General features: G+C 39.1%; 1 protein-coding gene across 6 annotated transcripts in view; it reads right to left on the minus strand.

Annotated features, from left to right (window-relative positions):
* The window catches only part of MAPK9 (mitogen-activated protein kinase 9), a 49595-nt gene that overhangs the window by 10224 nt on the left and 17445 nt on the right, over positions 1–21926 (minus strand). For 3 of the 6 annotated variants that reach the window (XM_075715575.1, XM_075715577.1, XM_075715576.1), the window contains exons 8-12: positions 18756–18938; positions 17697–17821; positions 17105–17168; positions 15359–15430; positions 13873–14568 (exon numbers count right to left, since the gene is read on the minus strand). In XM_075715575.1, the coding sequence (XP_075571690.1) occupies positions 14426–14568; positions 15359–15430; positions 17105–17168; positions 17697–17821; positions 18756–18938 (587 nt within the window). In that variant the 3' untranslated portion in view covers positions 13873–14425. Of the gene's footprint in view, positions 1–13872; positions 14574–15358; positions 15431–17104; positions 17169–17696; positions 17822–18755; positions 18939–21926 lie in introns of those variants that run through there. The other 3 variants (XM_075715578.1, XM_075715579.1, XM_075715580.1) reach the window with 3 other exon arrangements.

Genomic DNA, 21926 nt, shown 5'->3' on the forward strand with positions numbered 1-21926 from the left:
TTTCCTTTGCGCATCAGCTCCAAGATAACGTCAAGGTGAGTAATTAGCAAAATCCAAAAATAGAGAGCGCTCTCCCAGAGGAGCGCGAGCCAACGCAAGCGCCCGCGTCGGCGCCCAGCTGCGTACGGAAGGCGAAGCAGGGGAGCACTGCACGCTACACCTCCACGTGACTTTTCCCCGCAGTCACCTTATCGCACGGTTGGTTCCACGACCGAGTGGCGGTTTTACACTTTCCTTGAGCGGTCAAGCGTCAAGAGAAGGAACTGGTCTCTGCCTCAGTGCCAACACACGGCTCCGGCGTTAGAGGCGCGGGACCAAGGGCTGCTCGCTCCCCGCTCCCTGCCCTGCGTCCTGAAAACCTGCCGCCTCCAAAGGCTCCCCCACGTAAGCCACTTGAACCGCTCTTGAGCAATGCTTGGGCTCGGTGACCATGACCAGAGGTGACATGCCGCAAGCACAGCTCTCCAAATTTCCTAATATCCCGTTGACCTCCTTAACTCTGCCCACGTCGAGCTGTTACAGCTCTGTAACCACGAAGGGGACCACGAAGGTCGGACTCCTCCCCGTCCGTCCGCTCCCAAAACGAGGACCCCTCGGCTGCCCCGCTTCTCCCTCCTGACTTAGCGGGGGTGACGGACGTGCTCCCTGCCCGCATCCCGAGGGGCAGCAGTGCCGGGATCGCTTCCTCGGCAGGCGAGCGGAGGCGCCTGCGGGAATCGGGGCCGGAGAGGCTCCCGGTTGTGCAATAGCAGCTGCTGGATGGCACAGCTGCTGCCTCTCCTTCGGAGTGGGGAGAAAGCAGATTAATCAATGAAACCGAATCCGATTCATCAGAAACTACGGCCATCTGTTAGATTATTAATAGACACAGAACTCGTGTAAAGCACTGGCATTCATACTCCAGCAGTATCTTTTTCTGGAGGAAAAGTTTAGATTAGCAGCAACTGCAGTGTTGAGGGGGGAGAGGGGCGTTGATGGCAGTGTTTAAATCAGTTTGTTATTTTACTTCTGCAAAACCGAGTTCGTGGATTTCTCCCCACCTTCCTGCAGTACAGCATCTCACCTTCAGAAGGCTAAAGCCTTATTTACTTTTTTTTTTTTTTTTTTAAAAAATATAATCCTCACCCCAGGCCTTCTTTAGATTCCTAAAACATTCACCTACCCGCCTGCTCACTTCTAGGGACTCTTCCTCCTGGAGGGAGCGCAGGTTGAAGTGGGAAAGCGTCTGAACAACCTCCCAGCCCCGCCTTGGCCAAGGAACACATCACAGCCTTGTCAGGTGCGCAGGGCGAAAGCCAGGAGTGGTTTTCACGCAGGAGACCAGTAAAACACTTACAGCAATCCGGCGGCACTTAAACCAGCTCATTTTCACCTCTTGTACCAAGAGACTGAACAGGTGGGGCTCGGGGAGAGGAAACAACTTGCCAGATTATTTTAACCACCTCCATTATTTTTGAGATACGCATTTAAACCGCATCCATGTTTGCCTCTTCCTTTTTTATAATCAAGTTATTTCTGTACTGTGCTTGATTCTCTTGGGAGAACAGGCAGCTGAAATAAACACTCCATATTTGCTCACATCAAATAGTTTCTCCAAGAGGAACTGAAATACAACTGACAAGTGGCCTATTTTTCCTTAACCTCCGGCTTTTTGTCCTTGAAACATCGTGACCGGAGGAACCAGCCTCCCTTGCTTGCACCACGACGACTTGCTCTCTCCGAAGCCGACGGAGCGGATGCACCGGAGATGAGGCGGCACAGCGAGACCTTTTACATTCGTGCCATTTTTCTCACGCCTGACCGGCTAGATATAGCGCAGCCAAAGCAGCTGTAACACACCCCGTGGCTAACGCGCGCGAAGGGGAACACAAGGAGCCCTGTCCTCGCAGCCTGCAAAGCGGGCGCCCTGCTCCCCCCGCGCAGCCCCGGGACTGGGCTACTGCTGCAGAATTCACCCCCCCAGCCCAGGAATGAAGCTGGTCAGGGGTAGACAGCTATAAAATGGGCCACCTACAGATGTCAGACAAACTACACTGAACAGACCGAGGGTGGGAAAGCAGTAGGAGCTCCTGGAGATGAGACTAAACCAGCCACCACGATAAAGGCGAGCGGAAAGCAGAGGGGCGCAGCAGCTCGAGACCTCAACCCGCTGCGTACAAAAAGCAAAGCCGCAACAAGATCCAGGCTCCAGCAAAATGGACGATTTCCAACTATTTGCAAAAGCTTCAAACAGCTGCGGGGAGGAAGAAAACTCTCACAGCCCATGACAAGGCAGAGCCAGACCGACCCGAAAACAAGGTCTCTGAAGCAGAAAAGGCATCGAGTCTTTGACAACGCCCGGAGGGCACGGGTGGTGCTGGCTGGGCACGCTCAGCAGGCTCCCGCTGCTAAATGATGTTCGAGGAAAATCCTCCTTCAAGACATTTGACACGGCTTGCCCACCCAGAAGACTCCCAAGAAACCAAGACAGCTGCAAGTCATGTTTTGCGGGATCAGAACACAGGGCATGTCCCAGTGGACAACAGCGAGGGCTTTGCTTCCTCCGGCGACTTGCCAGCAAACCCAGCCTCCCCGCAGAACCACCTGGCAAGTCTGAAGATGCTGATGTCCAGACAGAAGGCTGAGTACGAATCTAAAATTGCAAGGTAAAGGATTTTAAAAAGCCATGAGGCTTCAGGGAAGGCGCCTCTTCCCGCTGTACGCAGCTCCCGGGGGTCCCCATCTGCCGGGCGGGTCTGTGGGTGCTGCCGCAGGCACTGCCTCCCCACGCCGGGAGCGGCGCCCAGGATCCAGCGTTACAGGATTGGCTTAGCAATTATTCAGACTTAATTGAATTCATTTTCATGTGCAGTTCGAAGAAACCTCATTTTGACTTGAGAAACTCCAGAGCATATATAAGATTTTTTTTTTTTGCAGGGCTGCGCAGAGCTCTTGAAAAGCCTCTGTCTAGTGTGTATTTTCCTCTTTTGCCTTAATCCAGTATTAAGATTTTCTCTAGGGAAAAATGTGCGGGCTTCTGGGCCACGTGAGCAGTAAGTCATTATTCTTTACAAATTGCAAGTCATGAATTTTAACAACTCAGAGGAAAGTGTTCATAAGTATTTTCCCAATTTCTAAGATTAGAAATTGAATAGAGATTTAGCCATAGCTTGTTATCAAGGAAAAAAAAACAAACTGAAACCGCTCCAGGCTCTACTTTCCACATAGTGCTGCTTCTCTATTGTGTAGTTAAAAGGAATGAACATTTTAAATACAATATTGCTCGTTAGTTGCAAGTTACAGGTATGTTGTGCAAATTGACTATTTGATTAAATCGTAAAATACCTCAACATGCATCACTGCAACAAATGGCAAGTGGGTAATGTTGAATTACACTTTGCCTTGAACATTGTGTAAAGAAAAAAAATCCATTTAATCTTTAATTTCTTGAAGAAGAATTCATCAATTTCTTCTTACTAAAAGGAGCTATTCCTAGGGTTTTGGCTTTTTTTTTTTTTTAAATTGTTTTGCTGTATTCTGGATATTTTTTCCCTTGCAGTTCAAGGGAACGGCTACATAACGAGAATCCTCAGTGTCTCCTAAAATATGTTGCATTGCCATTTGTTAGATGACTGTAGTATTCCACTACAAAAAAAAAAAAAAAAAAAAAAAAAACAAAAGCAAAAAAACCAAACCAATCCCCAAATGGACTCCTTTGGCCACATGGTTATTTATATTTATTGTAAATTAGAATAACTAAAAATTGCAGCTTTTATTTTAATATATTAACACCATAAATTGGAAAAGTATTGGGGATGCCAGTACTTGTATTTATAGTTGCTACTTGTATGTTAAAAAAGGCTAGCTTTAAAAAAAAAAAAAGAGCCTATACCTTTACTGAGAAAGGGGGAAACAAAATGCTGTAATTTACAGTGTCTGCCTCTCCAACAGCCTGGAGCAGCGGAACAGGGAGCTGCAGTCGGAGATTAAGGACATGCATTCGAAACTGGGACAGCAGCGCAAGTGGTACAGCCTCGTGGAGATGAAAATGCGAAATGCAGAGAGAGCAAAGGAAGATGCAGAGAGAAGAAATGAAATGCTCCAAAGAGAAATGGAAGAGTTTTTTGAAACCTTTGGGGAAATTAACAGATGGAAATAAACAGGAGGCTGTGCGGTTTGGAATTGAGCTAAGCTGTAGGGGAGAGAAAGGCCACATCCCGATTTCGGCACGCGCTCCCATTTCAGAGGCGAGATAAGAACCCAACAGCACAAACCAGGCTGTCAATTACGGAGTCAGCAGTTGAGACAAACTCGTCGGGATCCCTGAACTCCAGGAGCTCTGCACCACCCTACTAATGCCAGGGATGCTTTCTCTTACCGCTGGCAAAAATCTAAAATCTTTCCGACACTTTGCACTACCAACTCCCAAGCCAGCTGCCGGGGTTTAACCCGGCACACAGCTGAACACCGTGCAGCCGCTCGCTCGCTCCCCGCCCGGGGGGATGGGGAGAGAATCGGGGGGGAAGTAACATTCGTGGGTTGAGATAAAGAGTTTAATAGGACAGAAAAGGAAGGAAAAATATTGATAATAATAATATACAAAGCAAGTGCCGCACAATGCAATTGCTCACCACCCGCCAACCGATGCCCAGCCAGTTCCTGAGCAGCGATCGCTGCCCCCCAGCCAACTCCCCCCAGTTTTTTGCCCAGCGGGACACCGTATGGTATGCGGTAGCCCTCGGGCCAGCGGTCCCAGCTGTGCCCCCTCCCAGCTTCGTGTGCCCCAGCCTCCTCGCTGGCAGGGCATGGAAAGCTGAAAAGTCCTTGACTCGTGTAAGCACTGCTCAGCAGCAACTGAACCATCAGCGTGTTATCAACATTATTCTCATCCTAAATCCAAAACACAGCCCTGCACCAGCTGCTAGGAAAAAAAAATAACTCCATCCCAGCCGAAACCAGGACACCAGCCTATGCAGCATGCTGGGGAGCACTCTGGTATTTTCGGGCTAGCCTTGAGCCTCGTACCAGTGCACTGAACGCCTAAGCAGTGAGTGGTTTCCATCAAGGGAGGTCACACTTGCTGGAGTGTGTTACCAGCCACCCCAGAGGTCCCATAGGTACCGCACGGGCTGCAAAAGAGTGCTGAGCACATACCTGCATCCCAAAGTCAGCTGTTTCAGTTAGAGACAAATACAGCAAGGATGCGACAACACACTCTTGTCTCCCTATAGTCCCCTATAGTCTCCCTATAGTTTACGGCCTCAAGTTGCACCAGGGGAGGTTTAGATTGGGTATTAGGAAAAATTTCTTCACAGAAAGAGTAGTCAAGCATTGGAACAGGCTGCCCAGAGAGGTGGTGGAGTCACCATCCCTGGAAGTGTTCAAAAAACAGGCAGACGTGGCACTTTGGGACACGGTTTAGTGGGCATGGTGGTGTTGGGTTGATGATTGGACTGATGATCTTAGAGATCCTTTCTAACCTTAGTGATTCCTAGTTTTTATTTTCATTAAAAAATAATCCAGCCACCAAGCCAGGAAACATGAAATTGCTACTCTCCCCTTAATTGGTTTAGTGGTGGACTTGGTAGTGTTGGGTTAATGGTTGGACTGGATGATCTTAAAGGGCTTTTCCAACCTAAACGATTCTGATTCCCTCCAGCGCTCTCACCTGGCCCCGCGCCTGGGATCCGGAGCTGTTGCGCAGCTCCTGCCCTCTCATGGAAGGGCTGTTCACTCACAGAGGAGGAGGAGGTCTCTTAAAGCCATTTGCTCCTCTGGATTATCATTAGCCTCCCTACGGGACCCCCATAAGAACACATTAATCTTAAGACCATCGCTGGTAGACTCCCTCCCTCACATCTCTTCAGAGCTACCTCTCTCTACACGAGCAATGTGTTAACTCTTTTGATACCAGCATTAATGACACATATACAGTTAAATATAAAGAAAATAACCGCTGTTCTTTTAACCCACTGCAGAACTTTAACATGAACAATGGCATCTGTATACTTAAGCCTGTACTGAATTTAAAATTATACTTTATATGAGAAAAAACATGTGGTTCATTATTTGCTCTTCAGCAAGATTAAATGCAAGAGTGACCATCTACTTAGTAACTCAGTATCTCACTAAAACAGCTTATGATGTGCAAGCAGAAACTGCACAGATGTTTTTCTTCTTCCCCAGAGAGGAACAAACAGCTTGTTTTAAGATCAAATACCAGTGAATAAAAAACCCCAGTCTTATCCCACAAGGTTCACGTGCCCAGGGCAACGCTGCTAGAACTGTCCTACCAACTTCAAGAACTTGAAGGACATATAAAGAAAAGGTATGGCATAAGGCAAGGAAAGTACTTGGGTAAAGCACTTCCCTGTACACACGTCACGGTCTTCCCCGCCCCCCCCCCCCCCCCCATTTAAGAAATTAGGTCTTCCTCTGTAGCTGAAGGAGCAACCTGAAAAATACCCTATCGTCAAATACAGGGGAACTTCAGGACCTACTGGCCATCCCTGCTTTATCCAGATACTCTGTTGCAACACCCTGTAGAGAAGAGATAAAAACTTCAAGTTCTCCATGCAAGAAATAGCCTGAAATAATTTTTACAGCAACATTGCTGTCATAGGTGAAGTTTTTAAAACGCCAAAGCCTGGCTGAGAGCCCTAGCCATATGTTATGGCAGCTGTGTTAACCCTTTCTTTAATATCAGAAAACGGCCATGAAAAGCAATGAGATGAAAGTGGTTCAGTTTCACTTCACCTTCCCCAGAGTTAGGGCAGGCAGCTTTGCAAAGGACCTGGAAACCTCACTGTCTTTGCAGGAATACTTACCTCTTCCTCAAAATAAGTACAATGGAACTATTGTTTCAAGTTAGCTGTACCTCTGTCTTGTTCAGCGAGAACAAAATGAAACACAACATTGAGCATGAGGTGAAGAGAAAATTCTTCCAAAGTCCTTTTATACATACAAACGTATATACACCCCCCCCCCCATACAGCCAGCAGCTTATCTGAAACTTGCAAGGAATTCTGACAATCCAATTCTGATCCTGTTTAATCGCAAGGATGGCAACACAGATCTGTCAGTATTACCAGGCAAGCTTCTGCAATTTATAAAACACTCACATTTCAAAATACACTTGGCAGTAAAACCAAGTGCTGTTAATGCGTCCAAATGTTCCAGCTGATCAGCAGCAAGCAGCACCAACCCATCCCCTAACGCTGTTCTTCATTCCTTTCTCGTACCAACACTTACCTTTTGGGTTAACCGGAAGCTGAAGTGGTAACCGAAACTTTACATTTTAAAATAACTAAGAGCATACATCATTTTGGTTACATAAAGCATTCCACTTAACACAGGAACAATCAAGAAAAAGAAAACATTGCTACAGTAAACAACACAGACTGCTCAAATCATTTAAGTATACATATTTATTTGTAATTTTACAGTGGCTTTAGTACTGTTTTACGATAAGGTTTTTGGAGGAAAAAAAACCCCAAAACAAAACACAAAAAGCTTCAGAATGAGGCTTTAACTAGCACTCCAGAACTAGTTATTGACAGTTTTCCTTATGAAATTCTAGTTTCCTTAAAGAAAAATCAATCTAAAAACAAGGAAGCATGACTGCTGTCCATAAAAAAAACCACCCCACAACTTTCTAGTCATCCTGAAAACAAAGTCCAGCATCAGACAAAATAGCCACTGCATTGAAAGGAACATGTTCCTATTGCACAAGCATCAAGAATGAGATATGACAATCAAAGCCTAATCTCATAGGCAGAAGAGGCCACATGTATCTATATAATTAGACTTCAAAACACATCTTTCTTCTGAAATTATATACCATACTATAATATTAAGGCCATAAAATCAGAACACTGTAACAAGTGATAGGGCTTGATGCTACTTTTTGTGACATTTGGTAAACAGAAGGTGGGAAAGAGGGCCAAAACAAGAGACACAAAGCATTTTGAAGGGAGTTAAAACTTGAAGGCATTTCAAAATAAATTCTCAAAGAACTAATTTCTGGAGGGAGTTTATTTTGCATCATTAGATAAAACTGGATTTCATAACAAATTACTCAAGAAGCCTATTATGCTCTTTAATAGCATGTGTTCTGGAGTATACTATAGAATATATTCTCTGGATTAACATTTGAATTTGTATGAAAACAGTTAGTGATTTTTGTTATTCCCTCTTTAAAATAGATTAAAATTTGTATAGTCTTTACAAATTGTCTTAATGACCAGGTAAGGCTTCACTGTACTGAGTTAACTGCACACAGGTATCTGATTTGCTCTTCATTAGGTACCTTGATTACACTATACTGCTAAAACCACCTGGGGAACCCAACATGTCATGTAAGTTAAAGAAAGGGATAGTTATGTATTGCTATCTTTTCTAATTGTGTTAATTTTATTAGCGTATACCGTACCTGAAAGCAATAGTTCCAAAGAAGCAGTAACTACCATGGAAGTTTAAACATTTTACTTCAGAAAAATCTGGGAGTCTGATGAAGCTGAAAATGCACATTAGTCATTTTATAAAGTTTGGCTTGTCACCATTTAAGAAAATATAGGTATCAAAAACAGACAAATACACTGCTAACCATCTGTTACATTTTCTTTTAAAAAATTAGCACCAATTTAAGCATCTGAATTCATAGAAAAGCTAGTGACACACTTGGTTTTTCAAAAAAGTTTCTCCCCATTAGAAGGCAATACAATAGCGTATGCTCACGGGTATTAAATTAGCTTTGTGATCAGTAACAAATATGACTGCCGTTTCAGGTAGCGAACATAAAATGTTGTTCTCACCCAATGACTTTCTCCACGGCTTTTGTTATCCTAGGAAACTATGGAGTGCTGAACTACAGACGCAGCCTGGGAAACAGATACACCTGCACTTGCTGAAGTACACCCTAGAAAGTATCAGGGTTTCGGACTCGTATTTTAGAGCAGGGACAGTGTCTTCCTGTGGTATTCACACAGCATCTATTACAGTGGAGGACCAAGAAGCATATGTTCTCGCCTTACCATAACATATACAGCTACCTCCTGATGCGTAGCCAAAAGTTAATGAAAAGTTTTTTGTTTAAGAACAAAAATCCTAGTGCTCATAGCTAGCTGATCTTGCCATAGGAACAAACGTTGTATCTTTGTTGTATCTTTACATACTAGATGGCTAGGTAGTCACATCGCTATTCAAGTCACCCTACAGGCATTTGAGTACAAGATGTTTCTCAAATGATCTCTTGCTATGTGTTAAATTTCAGCCCATAAAAAGATTTCTAATTTAAAATCTCTGAAGAAAAAAAAAAAGGTTTCTATTTAGAGGAACATGCTGATCAGATCTATCAGAATAGCAAAGATTGCAACCAAAATTTAAACACATTAAACTTTTTTTTTTTTAATGGCATTCCTTTTTACACCATATACTGGTTGCATTTAGAAGAATTCTAAAGTGCTTCAAACCCAGCAATTAATAAAGTCGATTTCTTTTGTGCAAAACTGCAAGCACCTCTTCAAAAAATAAGCAGCAGCATCAAGGAATAAAAACTTAAAATAGTTAAAATGTATTTTCTCTATTTTGTTTTGAATTCTTGGACCAAAATAATTTGCCATATTTTCAATAACAAATTGCAGAAGAGTGCATTTTATTAGTTTAATTTTATACTGGACTTGTTATACATGTACTGTTTGAAATAGCGGACCCAGGTAAATTTATATCCACAAAGCAACACTGTGGGATTGAAATCCAACAACTAAAATTTTAACTACAAAAATAGTCATTTTATAGAACACAAACAGAAATGATGGTTCTCTCTCCACTTTCTTCCAACACTAATATGAGAAAAGATGTTTTACCTAAAACATTGGTTTAGCTCCAGACATTTTTAGCATGCAGAGCGGGAAAAAAATAAAACTGATTTGATAAGTTGTGTAATAAGCTTTTAGAACATCACTATCACTCACGTAATAGACAATCTAAAATATATGTAAAATAATGAGCCAGAATACATCTTCTGTCATATTTCAACATGTTTTAAAAAAAAAAAAAAAAAAATCAAGGACACTCTGGAAAAGCGAAGAAGTTACTAGATTCATCTATAGGAACTCAAGCCCAAATTCTGCATCTGGGTGCAGGTGTCCCTGGATCAAAACCAGTTTTGAACAGGACTTACACAATACACATCCCAGGAAAGAATTTGGTTCCCAGTATATGGTATCACTAAGTTTAGCATCAAGCCCTGATAGAATCCATATGACACATGTAGAATATACAGACAAAGGCTGTTCAGCATTTACCCCCCACCACGCTTAAAGTACTTCCATGTCAAGTGTCACAAGTCAAATGAAACACTCCACACAAACTGTATTGCTGCAAGACCGAACCCGTACTCCAAAACGGCATTATGCTCAGTAAAGATTTGTCTGCACTTTAACATCTGAACTTCCAGCACACACCAACCTAGAGGACTGCACTTCTGCCAAAAAAAAAAGAGGGTCATTCACTCAGTTCTTGGAGACTCTGTATGTCAGCTGTATTTTGAATGTCTAAATCCTACTTCATTCATAAAATTATAATTTTAAGCCAAATACAATCAGATCTAAAAAGGAAACCGATTTAGCATTTAAGGTCCTTCCTTTAGGAAAGAAAAATTAAACAATATGGAATCACTTAATAAACACTTATGCTCTGTCAGGACTTAAAAAAGACAAAGAAAACCCCAACAGCCCTCTGGTTCCTAACAGTTTTTGAACCTTACCAACCAACTAGTTAATTTCTAGTTAAGGTTGAGTTTAATTTTCATTACTTTGCCAAAGAAATGCAAACCCTTACCGGAAACATTACAAAACTTCAAAGGCTGTTTGCAAACACTACCTTCCAGTCATTAGACTAGTTTATTTTGTATGATCCATGCAGACAAAGCCTTAATTTTGAATCCATTTCTCGTCTTTTTCAATAAAAAAACTTGACCTGCCATATCACAGTATTTCCTCAAAGCACTTACGGGCTGCTTATCCAGATTTTAAAAGGCCAAGCTTCTCTTTCTAAGGTTTTTTTTTTTCTTTTTGAGGAAAAATGATACGAGCACAGATGAAATGAATTGTTTAAAACATACTCCATTTCTGCAATGCCATTCAGCTACTCAGTGTTCATGTATTTAACATAATGTTTCTGGTAAATAATCCGATTGATAGCCATAGATTCCTCTCTCTTTTTTCAGGTGAGCAGTTAAGATTACAGATTGCATCTATGTTGACCACCACTTATTTTTAATCGTATTTCACAAATTGTTTATGTATACTGCAGTAGTGTTAACACTATACAAAGTCTCTCAAAGAAAACTAACATTCATGTTTACAAAACTGAGCAGGTTTCTTAATATATATATATATGTATATACACACTCACATATTCTTTATCTTTAAATACATATAAATATTTATAAATGCCAAAGTGCAAAAAAAATGGTCAATTGCATCACTTTACGTACATGATTTTAGTATTAGGAATAAAAGTGATCATATTGCACACCAAACTAAATTTTTAAACCCTTGTCAAGTTATATGTGCATTTTGTTTTCCATCAATGATGAGGTTCTCATGGCATTGACGACCATTTCACAAACGCGGCACTGAACTGAATCTGCAGTCAGGAATACAACTATATGTATATAGTCCGCATGCAGCGCATTTATAGTCTATATGTGCACACTGAAATAGCATGGGAGCTTTAGCATGCATCTATTCTGCATGCGTTTTTCCGAATATAACCTGCATATGTGCCTTCTCAAGATTGACGTTCGTTCGGGTTATTAGCAATTTGGTTTATGAATTATACTGGAATCAAAATCTACAATATTCACAGACATTTCATGCATGCTCCGAAGGCAGAAACAGTTCTGCCAAATTTTGAAGCTTCAATGTATGCCATAGCAAGAAGACATTAAAAAAAAATAAGGTATGAGACAGCTTTTCCTACAGCAAGATTTACTAATAAGCTCAGTTAATCTCAGGGCGGTTTTTGTTCCAAGAGCACATATTCAAGCTAACAGTACGTACTAGGAGAAGGTCAGATACCAGTTCAAGTCGTGGAGATAGGGCAGTTGTATTAAAAAACATTAAAAGACAATCTGAATCACAGAATAATTTAGGTTGGAAGAGACCTGGAGGTCATCTGGTCCAACACCCCCTTGTTCTGAGCAGCCCAAGACTAATAGGAAAAATTCAACTCTGCAAGTGTCCAGAACACATGAAAAAAAAAACAAAAACACCAAACAAACTTTGTTAAGTCTTCTAGAGCAGTAACTGTTAAAATGAACATAGCACAGTGCAACTTCAGTTGAAAAAGATTGAAATCTTGAAAAGTGAAATCCAGTAGATTACTTCCACAGTGAATCACTAATGTTCATTTTGAATAGGTGTCTTCAGTAATTTTAACTTACACAAAAAACAAGGATTAAAAAAACGCAAAAGAACAACCACCTGTACTGTTCTGCTATATGGTAAATAGGTATTTTTAAATGTTTTTTCCAGTGACAAAAATGCACTAAAAATATTTCACATATACTGTCAGTATACAAAAGATAAACTAAGGTATCCGTAGGTTTAAAACCAAACAACAAGAAAAAATGCAAGCCCTAATATCCTGCAATTGAATTAAACAGAATTTTAAAAATCCAAGATTCCAGATGACAATTCTGAAGCTAACATCATATTAAGTACTTTTTTTTTTTTTTTTTTTAAAACTTCTGGGACAGTAAAACCTTAATATTTTTGCTACCGCAACTTAAGCTATTAAAAAGGGGTACAATTTTAATATAAAAGCAATAAAAGTTTGCATAAAGAGAAATTGCTGCTTTTCAAATTGTAAGGTCAGAAACAACGGACAATTTTCTTTTACAAGAGAAATATGTCAGTAATGCAGTGGCTGGCTGGGCCAGTATATTTTATAAGTTCTATTTATATATTCAAGTCAAGAGTATCTGGATCAACAGCTAAATATAGTGCCTTTAAGAAAGTGGTGTTTTACCTCATCTTGTACATCTATATGATTCATAGTTATATAGTTTAATCTCACACACATGCACACACAAGATCCTTTAGCAAAATTTCACACCTGCGCACTCCAAAGTGAACGTGCACAAATTCACAAGTGTGTAGTATGAAGCGATTTAAGCCCTACTGCAAACGCATTTTCTAATTCAACATATTGAGCAACTTAACAGGCAATGTTTGTATTATCAATACCGTTTTCAGAATCAGATAAGCCTGTATTGAAACAGCAAATAATCTCCTCCTCTTCCCTGACACTCTGCTTAGAAAATATTAAATATGCTTTCCTCCCCTAGTACAAATAGAGAGGTTTTCCTAATGTGGGAATAGAGCTAAGCCTTATAAATTAAGTATTTAGTTAACAAGTGACTCAAAACTACTGTATTTTTATTTAATTACTTGCTAGATAGAATGGACCCATTAAAAAAATGGAAAACATTTATGCAGCTCTTTTTGTGGCTGCAAGTCTCTCCAATTCATCTGTCCTTTTATCAGAGTTTGCAGTGAATGAAGAGCATCACAGATGTAATCTCCTTTTCTCTTTGTTTTTGTTAAAGGACCAGTATCACAAGCTAGAAAATACAGAACATTTTAGCACTCTCTCCTCTTCTAAACAGGTAATGCTTCACAAATAAGTCACTCATCCTTACTTAAGATTTAATTAAGCCACTGTATCTTCCATCCACGTTTAAAAAACTGAAAAAGTTAGACACACATTACCCATAGGTGAAATACAAAGTAATGGCTACATTCTTTAAACTTCACGTTTATCTCTTCTACAAGAAGATAGACAGAATTGCTGGAAAGTGAAGATAGAAAGGGGTCAATTAAAAAAAAAAAAAAAAAAGTGCTATGTGGAAGAGTAACTGCCCCTTAAACACAAGACTGAGAGCGTTCAGCGTGTGAGTTCACACTTACATACAACACTCCGGTCGTTAAATAAAGCACACTGCCACAGTCACACATTAAAACAAACTTCATAGAGACTATACATTCAAAAAACCTACTAATGAGCAATACTGTACTAAAATGTAAACAAACATTGTGTCACAGAAGCCTGCTACTTGGGACTGAAGATTCATGAACCCACTTACGAGGAGTTATTGGCTAAAAGTCCATTATAACTGCTCACCTGAAATAGGCTGAAACAAAGAAAAGCCTATAATAGTGTCTAAATTTAAATTTTTTTTTCTTTAGACATTGATTTGCTTTCATTCTACAACATTAAGCAGGCAATTTCATAACAACTGAGTAAAAAATACAGGCATTACTTTAGCAGAACATGCAGAACATGGAGTTTTTCTACTTGGTTCCATTAACTCACAAGCAATTCAGGCCCAATGGAAGCAAGAGTTCTTTTCCAAAGTCAAGTCTGCAATCCTGGCTGATCATCGACATCCTTCAAGGGGTCCTGTCAAGGCATCGAGGCTGCTGTCTGTATCTGAGGCCAATGTTTGCTCTGTTGACATGGATGAAATGTCATTGATAGATGATGACTGGGAAGGACTGGTGTTGCTATTCACTGCTGCATCTGTGCTAAGTAAACCAAACATAATAAAATCTGAGGCAAGACAATATTGCAAGTACAAATAACCACACTTCTTGGCTCTGAGCATCACTTTCCCCACAGAAATCCTTAGAAAATAAATTAATAAACAGTAGAAAAGCAAGTACTATGTTCCCTGGCACTCAAAACCCAGGGTAAACATTAAGAGAAGATAATTTTATTTTTCTCCCTCTTCAGGGAGTGGGGAAAAAAACCAAAACAAAACAAAAAAAACAATGTATGATGTGAATAGTGACCCAAGTATCAAGAAATCTAATAGATATAGTTAATAAAAGACTACAATATTCCAATTAGTGGACCAAGAGAACAGCAGCAAACGTCAAGGATTCAATCATGGGCATAAATACTTTGCACTATTAACTATTTTAAAACAAGGAGCCCTAACAATGTTTAACCCTGCAGAAAAGGACTCATTCACGCAGAGCCACACAGAATAAGCATTCAGCATAAAAGATATCTACGCAACAGCTGATATAACATGGTATCAATTATTTCATTTGATGACTGAGCCTTTTGGGGAGAAGGCAGCTCCAGGTACTGGGCACAGAAAACTTCGTAAGTTTTCCTAAAACCTACTTCATTAACAATGAAAAAGCACTGCACATGGATGTCCACAGGCTGATCAGAATCAAGAGTCTTGAACAACAAAACTTTTGCCTACCTGGATTATTAAGCAGGATTTCTTCATTCACTAGTGCAACAGATCAGCACTATGTATCATAGTTACAGGAGAACTACTGAAACAATGACTAACCTGAGGGCTGATCTTTTACCACACCATTCTTGCTCCTTTCTTCCCAATCCATTACTTCTTTGTATATTAATTCTTATGAGAGAAGGGTGGAAGGAATAAGAGAAGAGACAGAAAAAACATTGTAAGATCACAGAGGATTTGCATACAATTTACATATGTGTAAAGGGTCAGTCTGGAAGTACAACTGTAGAGATATTTAAAAAAAAGAAAGAAAAAAAAAAGGAAAATAAAGGCCTATGGCAATGATTAGAGAATTCTATGGGTTTTCTTTATGCATCACAGAATGACACCAAGCATGTACCAAAATCAACATATTTTATGAATAGCTGTTCATTTAAAAAAAAAAAAAAACCAAACCCAAAACAACCAACCAAACAAAAAACAACCATCCCACCCCAAAACTTTATGGATACCTACAATGCACTAATATTAACTGTTTAAAAAAAAAAAAAAACTGATTTGGATTTTAAAAAAACCATATGGATAACCCCCATGGAAATTTTACTTTGATAACAAAACCATACACAAATGTCTTTGTTCTTTAAGAACAATCTCCATGGATACATTGAGGAAAGTCTGGAAATTCTGAAGTAGGTTAAACAAATAATTAAAATAGTGCTTGAAAGCCCTCATTTACTAATCAAGGACAATTTAGGATACAGGCACCTCAACAACAACGGAAAAAAATCAGAGCTGTGACTTTGAAGGAGCATCCACTACTCTGTTTGATATGTCTGTAGTGTGGTTCAGGCCCTCTGCCCCTTCTAGAGCAAAAGGACTATTACTGCTGCAGAGCATCAGGTACACTTTAAGTTATACTTTCGGTTAACTCACAGTAGCTTGTGTATGTACCCATAGTCTTAATTTAACTAAGAGTAACTACTGAAATAGATTAAGACTTCTTTAATTCTGAGTAATAACATTTACAAATGGATTCAATTAGATTTAACTGATCCATTTTAATCTTCCACCTTGCATTAATCCAAAATAATCTGAAGTGCACCTGTGCAGATATGCCCTAAAAAAATAGATGTAAAAACCAGAATCAATACCTGAAATTTATAAAGCTATTTTACAAAAACAAGTGATTTCCAAAGTACTAAGCAAAGATGTCTATCACCCTTGGTCCTCTGATGGTAGATGTGTAAAATCTGAACTGCCTCACCACTTCATGTTTTTGACTAGAACTATAAGGTGTAATTGATTTCAATACAATGCTGTTTATTCTTTTGTTTAAGTCAACAGTTTAATATATTTGGTCAATAAATAAGCAATGATGAGAGGAAAAAAACCCCACCAAAACACTCTTCTGCTATTTAAGATCTCTAGAACAAATACAGTCGTAAATATTGTCAAGAGATACGGCTTAAATAATGCAGACTGAGAACAGGCACACGTTTCTCTTTCCGAGAATTTCCTATCAAGAAAAAAACCCCATTGAGATTACAAACACTTTAAGAATAACAAAATGCTCAGAAGAATGGAACAAAAAAAATGAAAACCACAGCATTTTGTTGAACAGACTTCAGAATGTTATATGTGTATATATATGTGCATATATATATATTCACTCCAAATAGAACATTTTTCCATTATTGATTTCTTTTCATACTGCCACAAGCAGCACTGCATGACTGGAATAGTGGGTTCCAGTCAGTTACACAATCCAGCACACACATTCTGCGAGCCATGTATTAATAATGCAAGTTATTACAATAAGTGTTATTTGTCATGCTCACTTTTTACCTTTCCATTCTTCAATTGCATGTTCTCTTTCTTCCAACTGTGCATCATAGATTTGAGGTGGAGGCTACAAAGAAAAGAAAGTCTATAGTGCATCTACTACATCAGGTTAATACGACCAATCATAACTAAAAAAAACCCCTAAAAATGACAACTTTTTTAGCATTTTTGTACCTTCATCTTTAGCAGCCTATTCCCTATACCTCAGTCACGTTCATTTTAAAACTCCAGAATTTGCTTTTAAGTCCTACCTCCCACTGAAAGGCTGTTTAAAAGCGTAAAAGAAAATTAAACTCATTGCAAGGCTTTAAGGGGCCTTAGAGAAAGTCCCCTTTTAAAAAAGCCCTAGATTACCACAACATAGGCAACTCCTGTAAAGTAAAGGGAACTACCAACAACCACTTTCCAAATTATATCAACTCCACTCCAGCGGCTGTTCTTCAGGTGATTCTGCCCCTAATGTTGATCTGAAGGCTTTATGTGTGACTTTTGCTAGGCAAAGAATGAGTTCAAAGCATGCTCTTGACTAAAACTAAAGGTATTCTTTAAAGTCATTAAACTGATAGCTTGAAATTTATTTTAAATGCAAACTTACAGCTTCTGCTTCAGCTGGATCATACCAGACTGTAATATAAGGGTGACGTAAGGCTTCATCTACAGAAATTCTCTTGTCTGGATCTACTACAAGCATTTTTGATAATAAATCTCTAGCTTGGCTGGCTAGAAAGTAAAAACAAAAAGAACATACATGTAAAAGGGCTGTAGAGTTTAGCTTCTGACACAGAAAATGAATACTGGGAACACAGGACATACACTAACAGATTTCACTGTGAAAACAGGCCTACAAACGCAAACTTTAAAAAAAAAGTAGCTCTATAGTAAAGAATAAAGTCACACCCCTTTAGTGTAAATGTTATTTTGCTATTACCCAAAACAAACAGTGACACCAACCAAAACCTCAATTTTTAACAGTTCTGCTGTTACTTGGGTCACAGTTGACTTGGCACTAACTATTGAACACAAAACACCCTAAACATTTTAAATAAGCTTTTAAAAAAACATCTTGGTACAGTAATGATCTAATTTTATAATATCAAATTAGTTTTTCTCTTAAAGGCATTACTGCACGGTAACTGGCTACCCATTGTTGCAGTGGCACTTCACTGACATTTCTTTTTTGTTGGAGTGATCACTGTAATAATAAAATAGGCTGTAACAAGTCATTTTATGTAAAAAAAAAAATTATTTGACCATCTAGAGAATATAAGGTGTTTTTTTTTTTTCATTTTATCAGTAATTATCTAAAGTCAAAGTATAGCCAAAATGAATTATATGCACACACCAACTAGAAAAAGAGAATTACAAATAGCCTCCACAAGAAGTATTACTTTCAGAGAACATTTAAGCGACAGACATTATTCAAGGCATTAGAATTAAGAAAATTAAACAGAATACTGGGAACAGGGAAATAGTTCTGTATTTAATGACTACTACTAAGATTTCAGGACATGCCATAGATGAAAGAAACAGAAGGTATGCAGTAATGTTGACATCTATTGCAAAAAAACATTTCTTTCTTTTTTTTAATTAAGTGTATTGCAGACATTTAAAATTAACATCTTTGAGAGAGAGAGAGCGCGCGCGCTCGCCTTACTTTTTAACTTGTCACGATCAGATTCTGACGGAAATATCCAGTCTGGAAAGAGTTCTTCAAATTTAATACCAGGATATTTTGGCCTATTTTCTACATAATTCCTCACTGTAGGCTGTAGTTTCTTCATGAAGTCTGCTGATGGTGTTCCTAATTGTTCAATAACTTTATTCCATTGATCAATATCTGCACCATACCTTTAGGAAAATCAGCTGAAGAATTTGAAGTTTGCACTATACAAAAATACCACTTAAAGAAATCTGAAAAAGTTAATGAAAACTTGAACAAAGGACACAAATATGAACTTCATCTTAGCATCAACAGTATTCTGAGCTGCCATGCAAAAAGCTAGACTGACATAAAAATATGGTTCAGATTTTACAACCTTAAGGACAGGCTAGAAGTGCTGCACAATGCATTATGCTTAAATATCTTTTGCCAATTATTATCTATTGGCTAGTATTGAAAGCTATGCTTTTTTGGACTCCAAAAGAAGCTTTATTTAGCAATTGTACCCATAGCAAAACAACTATAAGGACAGAAGAGAAAGGCTACTGTTGAATCTTCTGAAGTACAACATAACACCATCAACATTGAAGATTCTTGAAGAAAAATACATGAAAAAACCTAAAGCACAAATACATCCCATTCAAAGTAAGGAATTTTGTGCTTGTCTCCTAAGGAAATAAAGCTTTGGTTTGTAGAGTTTGGGTTTTGTTGGGTTTTTTTTGTTTTGTGGTTTTGTGGTTTTTGTGGTTTGTTTTTTTGTTGGGTTTTTTTTGTTTGTTTGTTTGTTTTTTTTTTGCGGGGGGGGGTTGGTTGAACTTCTGTTTAAATGTATCAACTGCCGTAATACTCAAAGACTACTCTGTCTTAAATTCAGAATTTAAATATTTTATAGGAATTGCATTTACAAGCCACAAGTTGAAATTGTGCCTCATGTTTCTCCTGGACTGTCCCTTCTCCCGCTTTAAAGTGAAAGCATTTCCCCTAGACATGGCAACACTTTTTAGAGAGATACCAGAGTCTGAACAAGCCTAGTCGGGATAACAAAGCTCATTTATCACACTGAGAAAACACTGCATTAGTATTCCTGGTATCTAAGTTTACTCAGATTTACGCTTTACAGTTTCTCTGATAAAAAGAATGTGCAATTCCAGCAGAGTCTAACCATGGACCTTGCAAACATTCATAGCTAAATTCATAATCTAGCACTTCAACTTCTCCATTCTCATAGACGGTTTTTGTAACAAAACAACAAATTTGCTGCACTTTGAATTAAGATGTATTTAAAAAACAGAGGTGCTTTTATTTCATTTAGTACGCCAAGAATATAACTAGAAAGATATGCATAGTCACTGCTTCATGCTAAGACTTTAGACTTCTGATACAAAGATTGAAAATTATATTTGCTTACTGAATACATTCCAATGGAAAAACTATATTAAAATCAAAATTAAGGAGTCAATACTGTTAACTCTCATGCTAAAGCAAAGCACATACAAAGAAAATTTTAAACATACATCAGGAAATTTTGTTCCTAGCTGGAAAACTGATTTCTGAGAGATGTCCACCAATCTAGATTCAAGAAGATGCTTTTTCTTTGAGTTACAGCAGCCTGGTTAGTCAGCTAACCAAATTAAGTCCAGTCTATTGGGGTCTCAGAGCACTGGTGGGAGGGCAGAAAAACTTAATGACCTATCCCACCTTAGTAATAAAAACTGAAAAAAATCTCCAATGTCTCAATGGATTGCTTCAAAGTGCTTTACAGATACTGAAAACTGGAAAAAAAAAAATTCCTCAATATAGGGTTGGACTTGAAATAAACTAAGCCTGTTACCAGAAACCCAAATGGGAGAAAACCTTAATTTCAATGTAAAGCACGTAGAGCGTTGTATGTGAATAACCTTGTAACCTGCAGGCAAAACAACCCTTCCTGTTCTAGTGACCACAAGGTCAAAAGTAACCAGCAGCTTAGCCCATTCCAAGTACATCTGCTTACTTTTTGGGACTCTGGAAGAAGAGAAGATGAAAACAGAGTCCTTGTTACAATCACAATAAAGCATGATTTTTCCTAAGAAAGCATGAATATGCCCTCATGATTTTTCCACTAGTTGGGCAACTAGTCTCCTTTACTACCGGGGCAGAAAGAGCATTAAAAACACTCTGGTGCTGCTAGGCTTTCCATTATTTCATCTTGGGCATCTACGTTGCCCGTTTTTTCTCCATTTGTCACTTCCAGTGCAGCAGCAACTGCCAGTAACTCAGGCCGGTAACTCTAAGAGCCCTGTCCATCCTCCAAAGCACCAGTCAGGAGCTGGCTCAGGGCATCCACCGCCCTGGCGACGCGGAGCATCTCATTCCACCCACAGCACTGCTGCAAGTATCCCGGCAATCCCCGTCGACCATGTGGGAAAATGCAAACTATTGAGTGTAAGAGTAGGTTTTCCTGAAGATAGTCAAGGCACATCATTAGGCAACATGCTGAACTTGGTTCCCTGCTCTAAATCCCCAAATACTAAGACATTTTAAAAATTAAGTCAAAATAAAAAAAACAAACCCCACACAAAAAAAATGCAAAACTTCATGGCCATGCACACCAGCAATCCCCATAAACCATACTCCAAACAATCCTGAAGCTGAAGCTAAAAGAAAACAACAATTTGACTGAAGCAGTTATCAGTCAGGAAAAGTTTCAGCAACACAAACAGTTGTCAGTATTTCACATTAAAGAAAACTGCAAGCCTTGCAAGAGGAACAAAAACCCCGTAAGCATAGCTGTGCACTTTTATAAGAACCTGGGGGAGGAGACTCCTTGAAACATAGACTGGTGGAGCTTCAGTAACCTCCAGAGAACCACAAGTGATAACTTGCATATTCAACAAGTATGGACAAAATTTCCTTCATTTATTCATGAATAAATCAAAATAGCCCATGCTAACATGCAGGTGAAAGACACATAACATACATGAAGAATTGTGTTAGGTTGGTCTGAAGGCTTCAAAAGGTAAAACAATAAGTATATAAAGGAAGAAAGGTGGAAAACAAAAAGACTTATTTAACAATTAATCATTTGTACTACTAAATAATGCATGATCAACTGCTGAAGATTAGTGTCATGAAATTTAGCATTAAAATTGAAAGTCCTCCTCTGTGAGATACACAGGTATTTAT

Source organism: Pelecanus crispus, chromosome 8 (assembly GCF_030463565.1).
Source record: "Pelecanus crispus isolate bPelCri1 chromosome 8, bPelCri1.pri, whole genome shotgun sequence".
Lineage (NCBI taxonomy): Eukaryota > Metazoa > Chordata > Aves > Pelecaniformes > Pelecanidae > Pelecanus > Pelecanus crispus.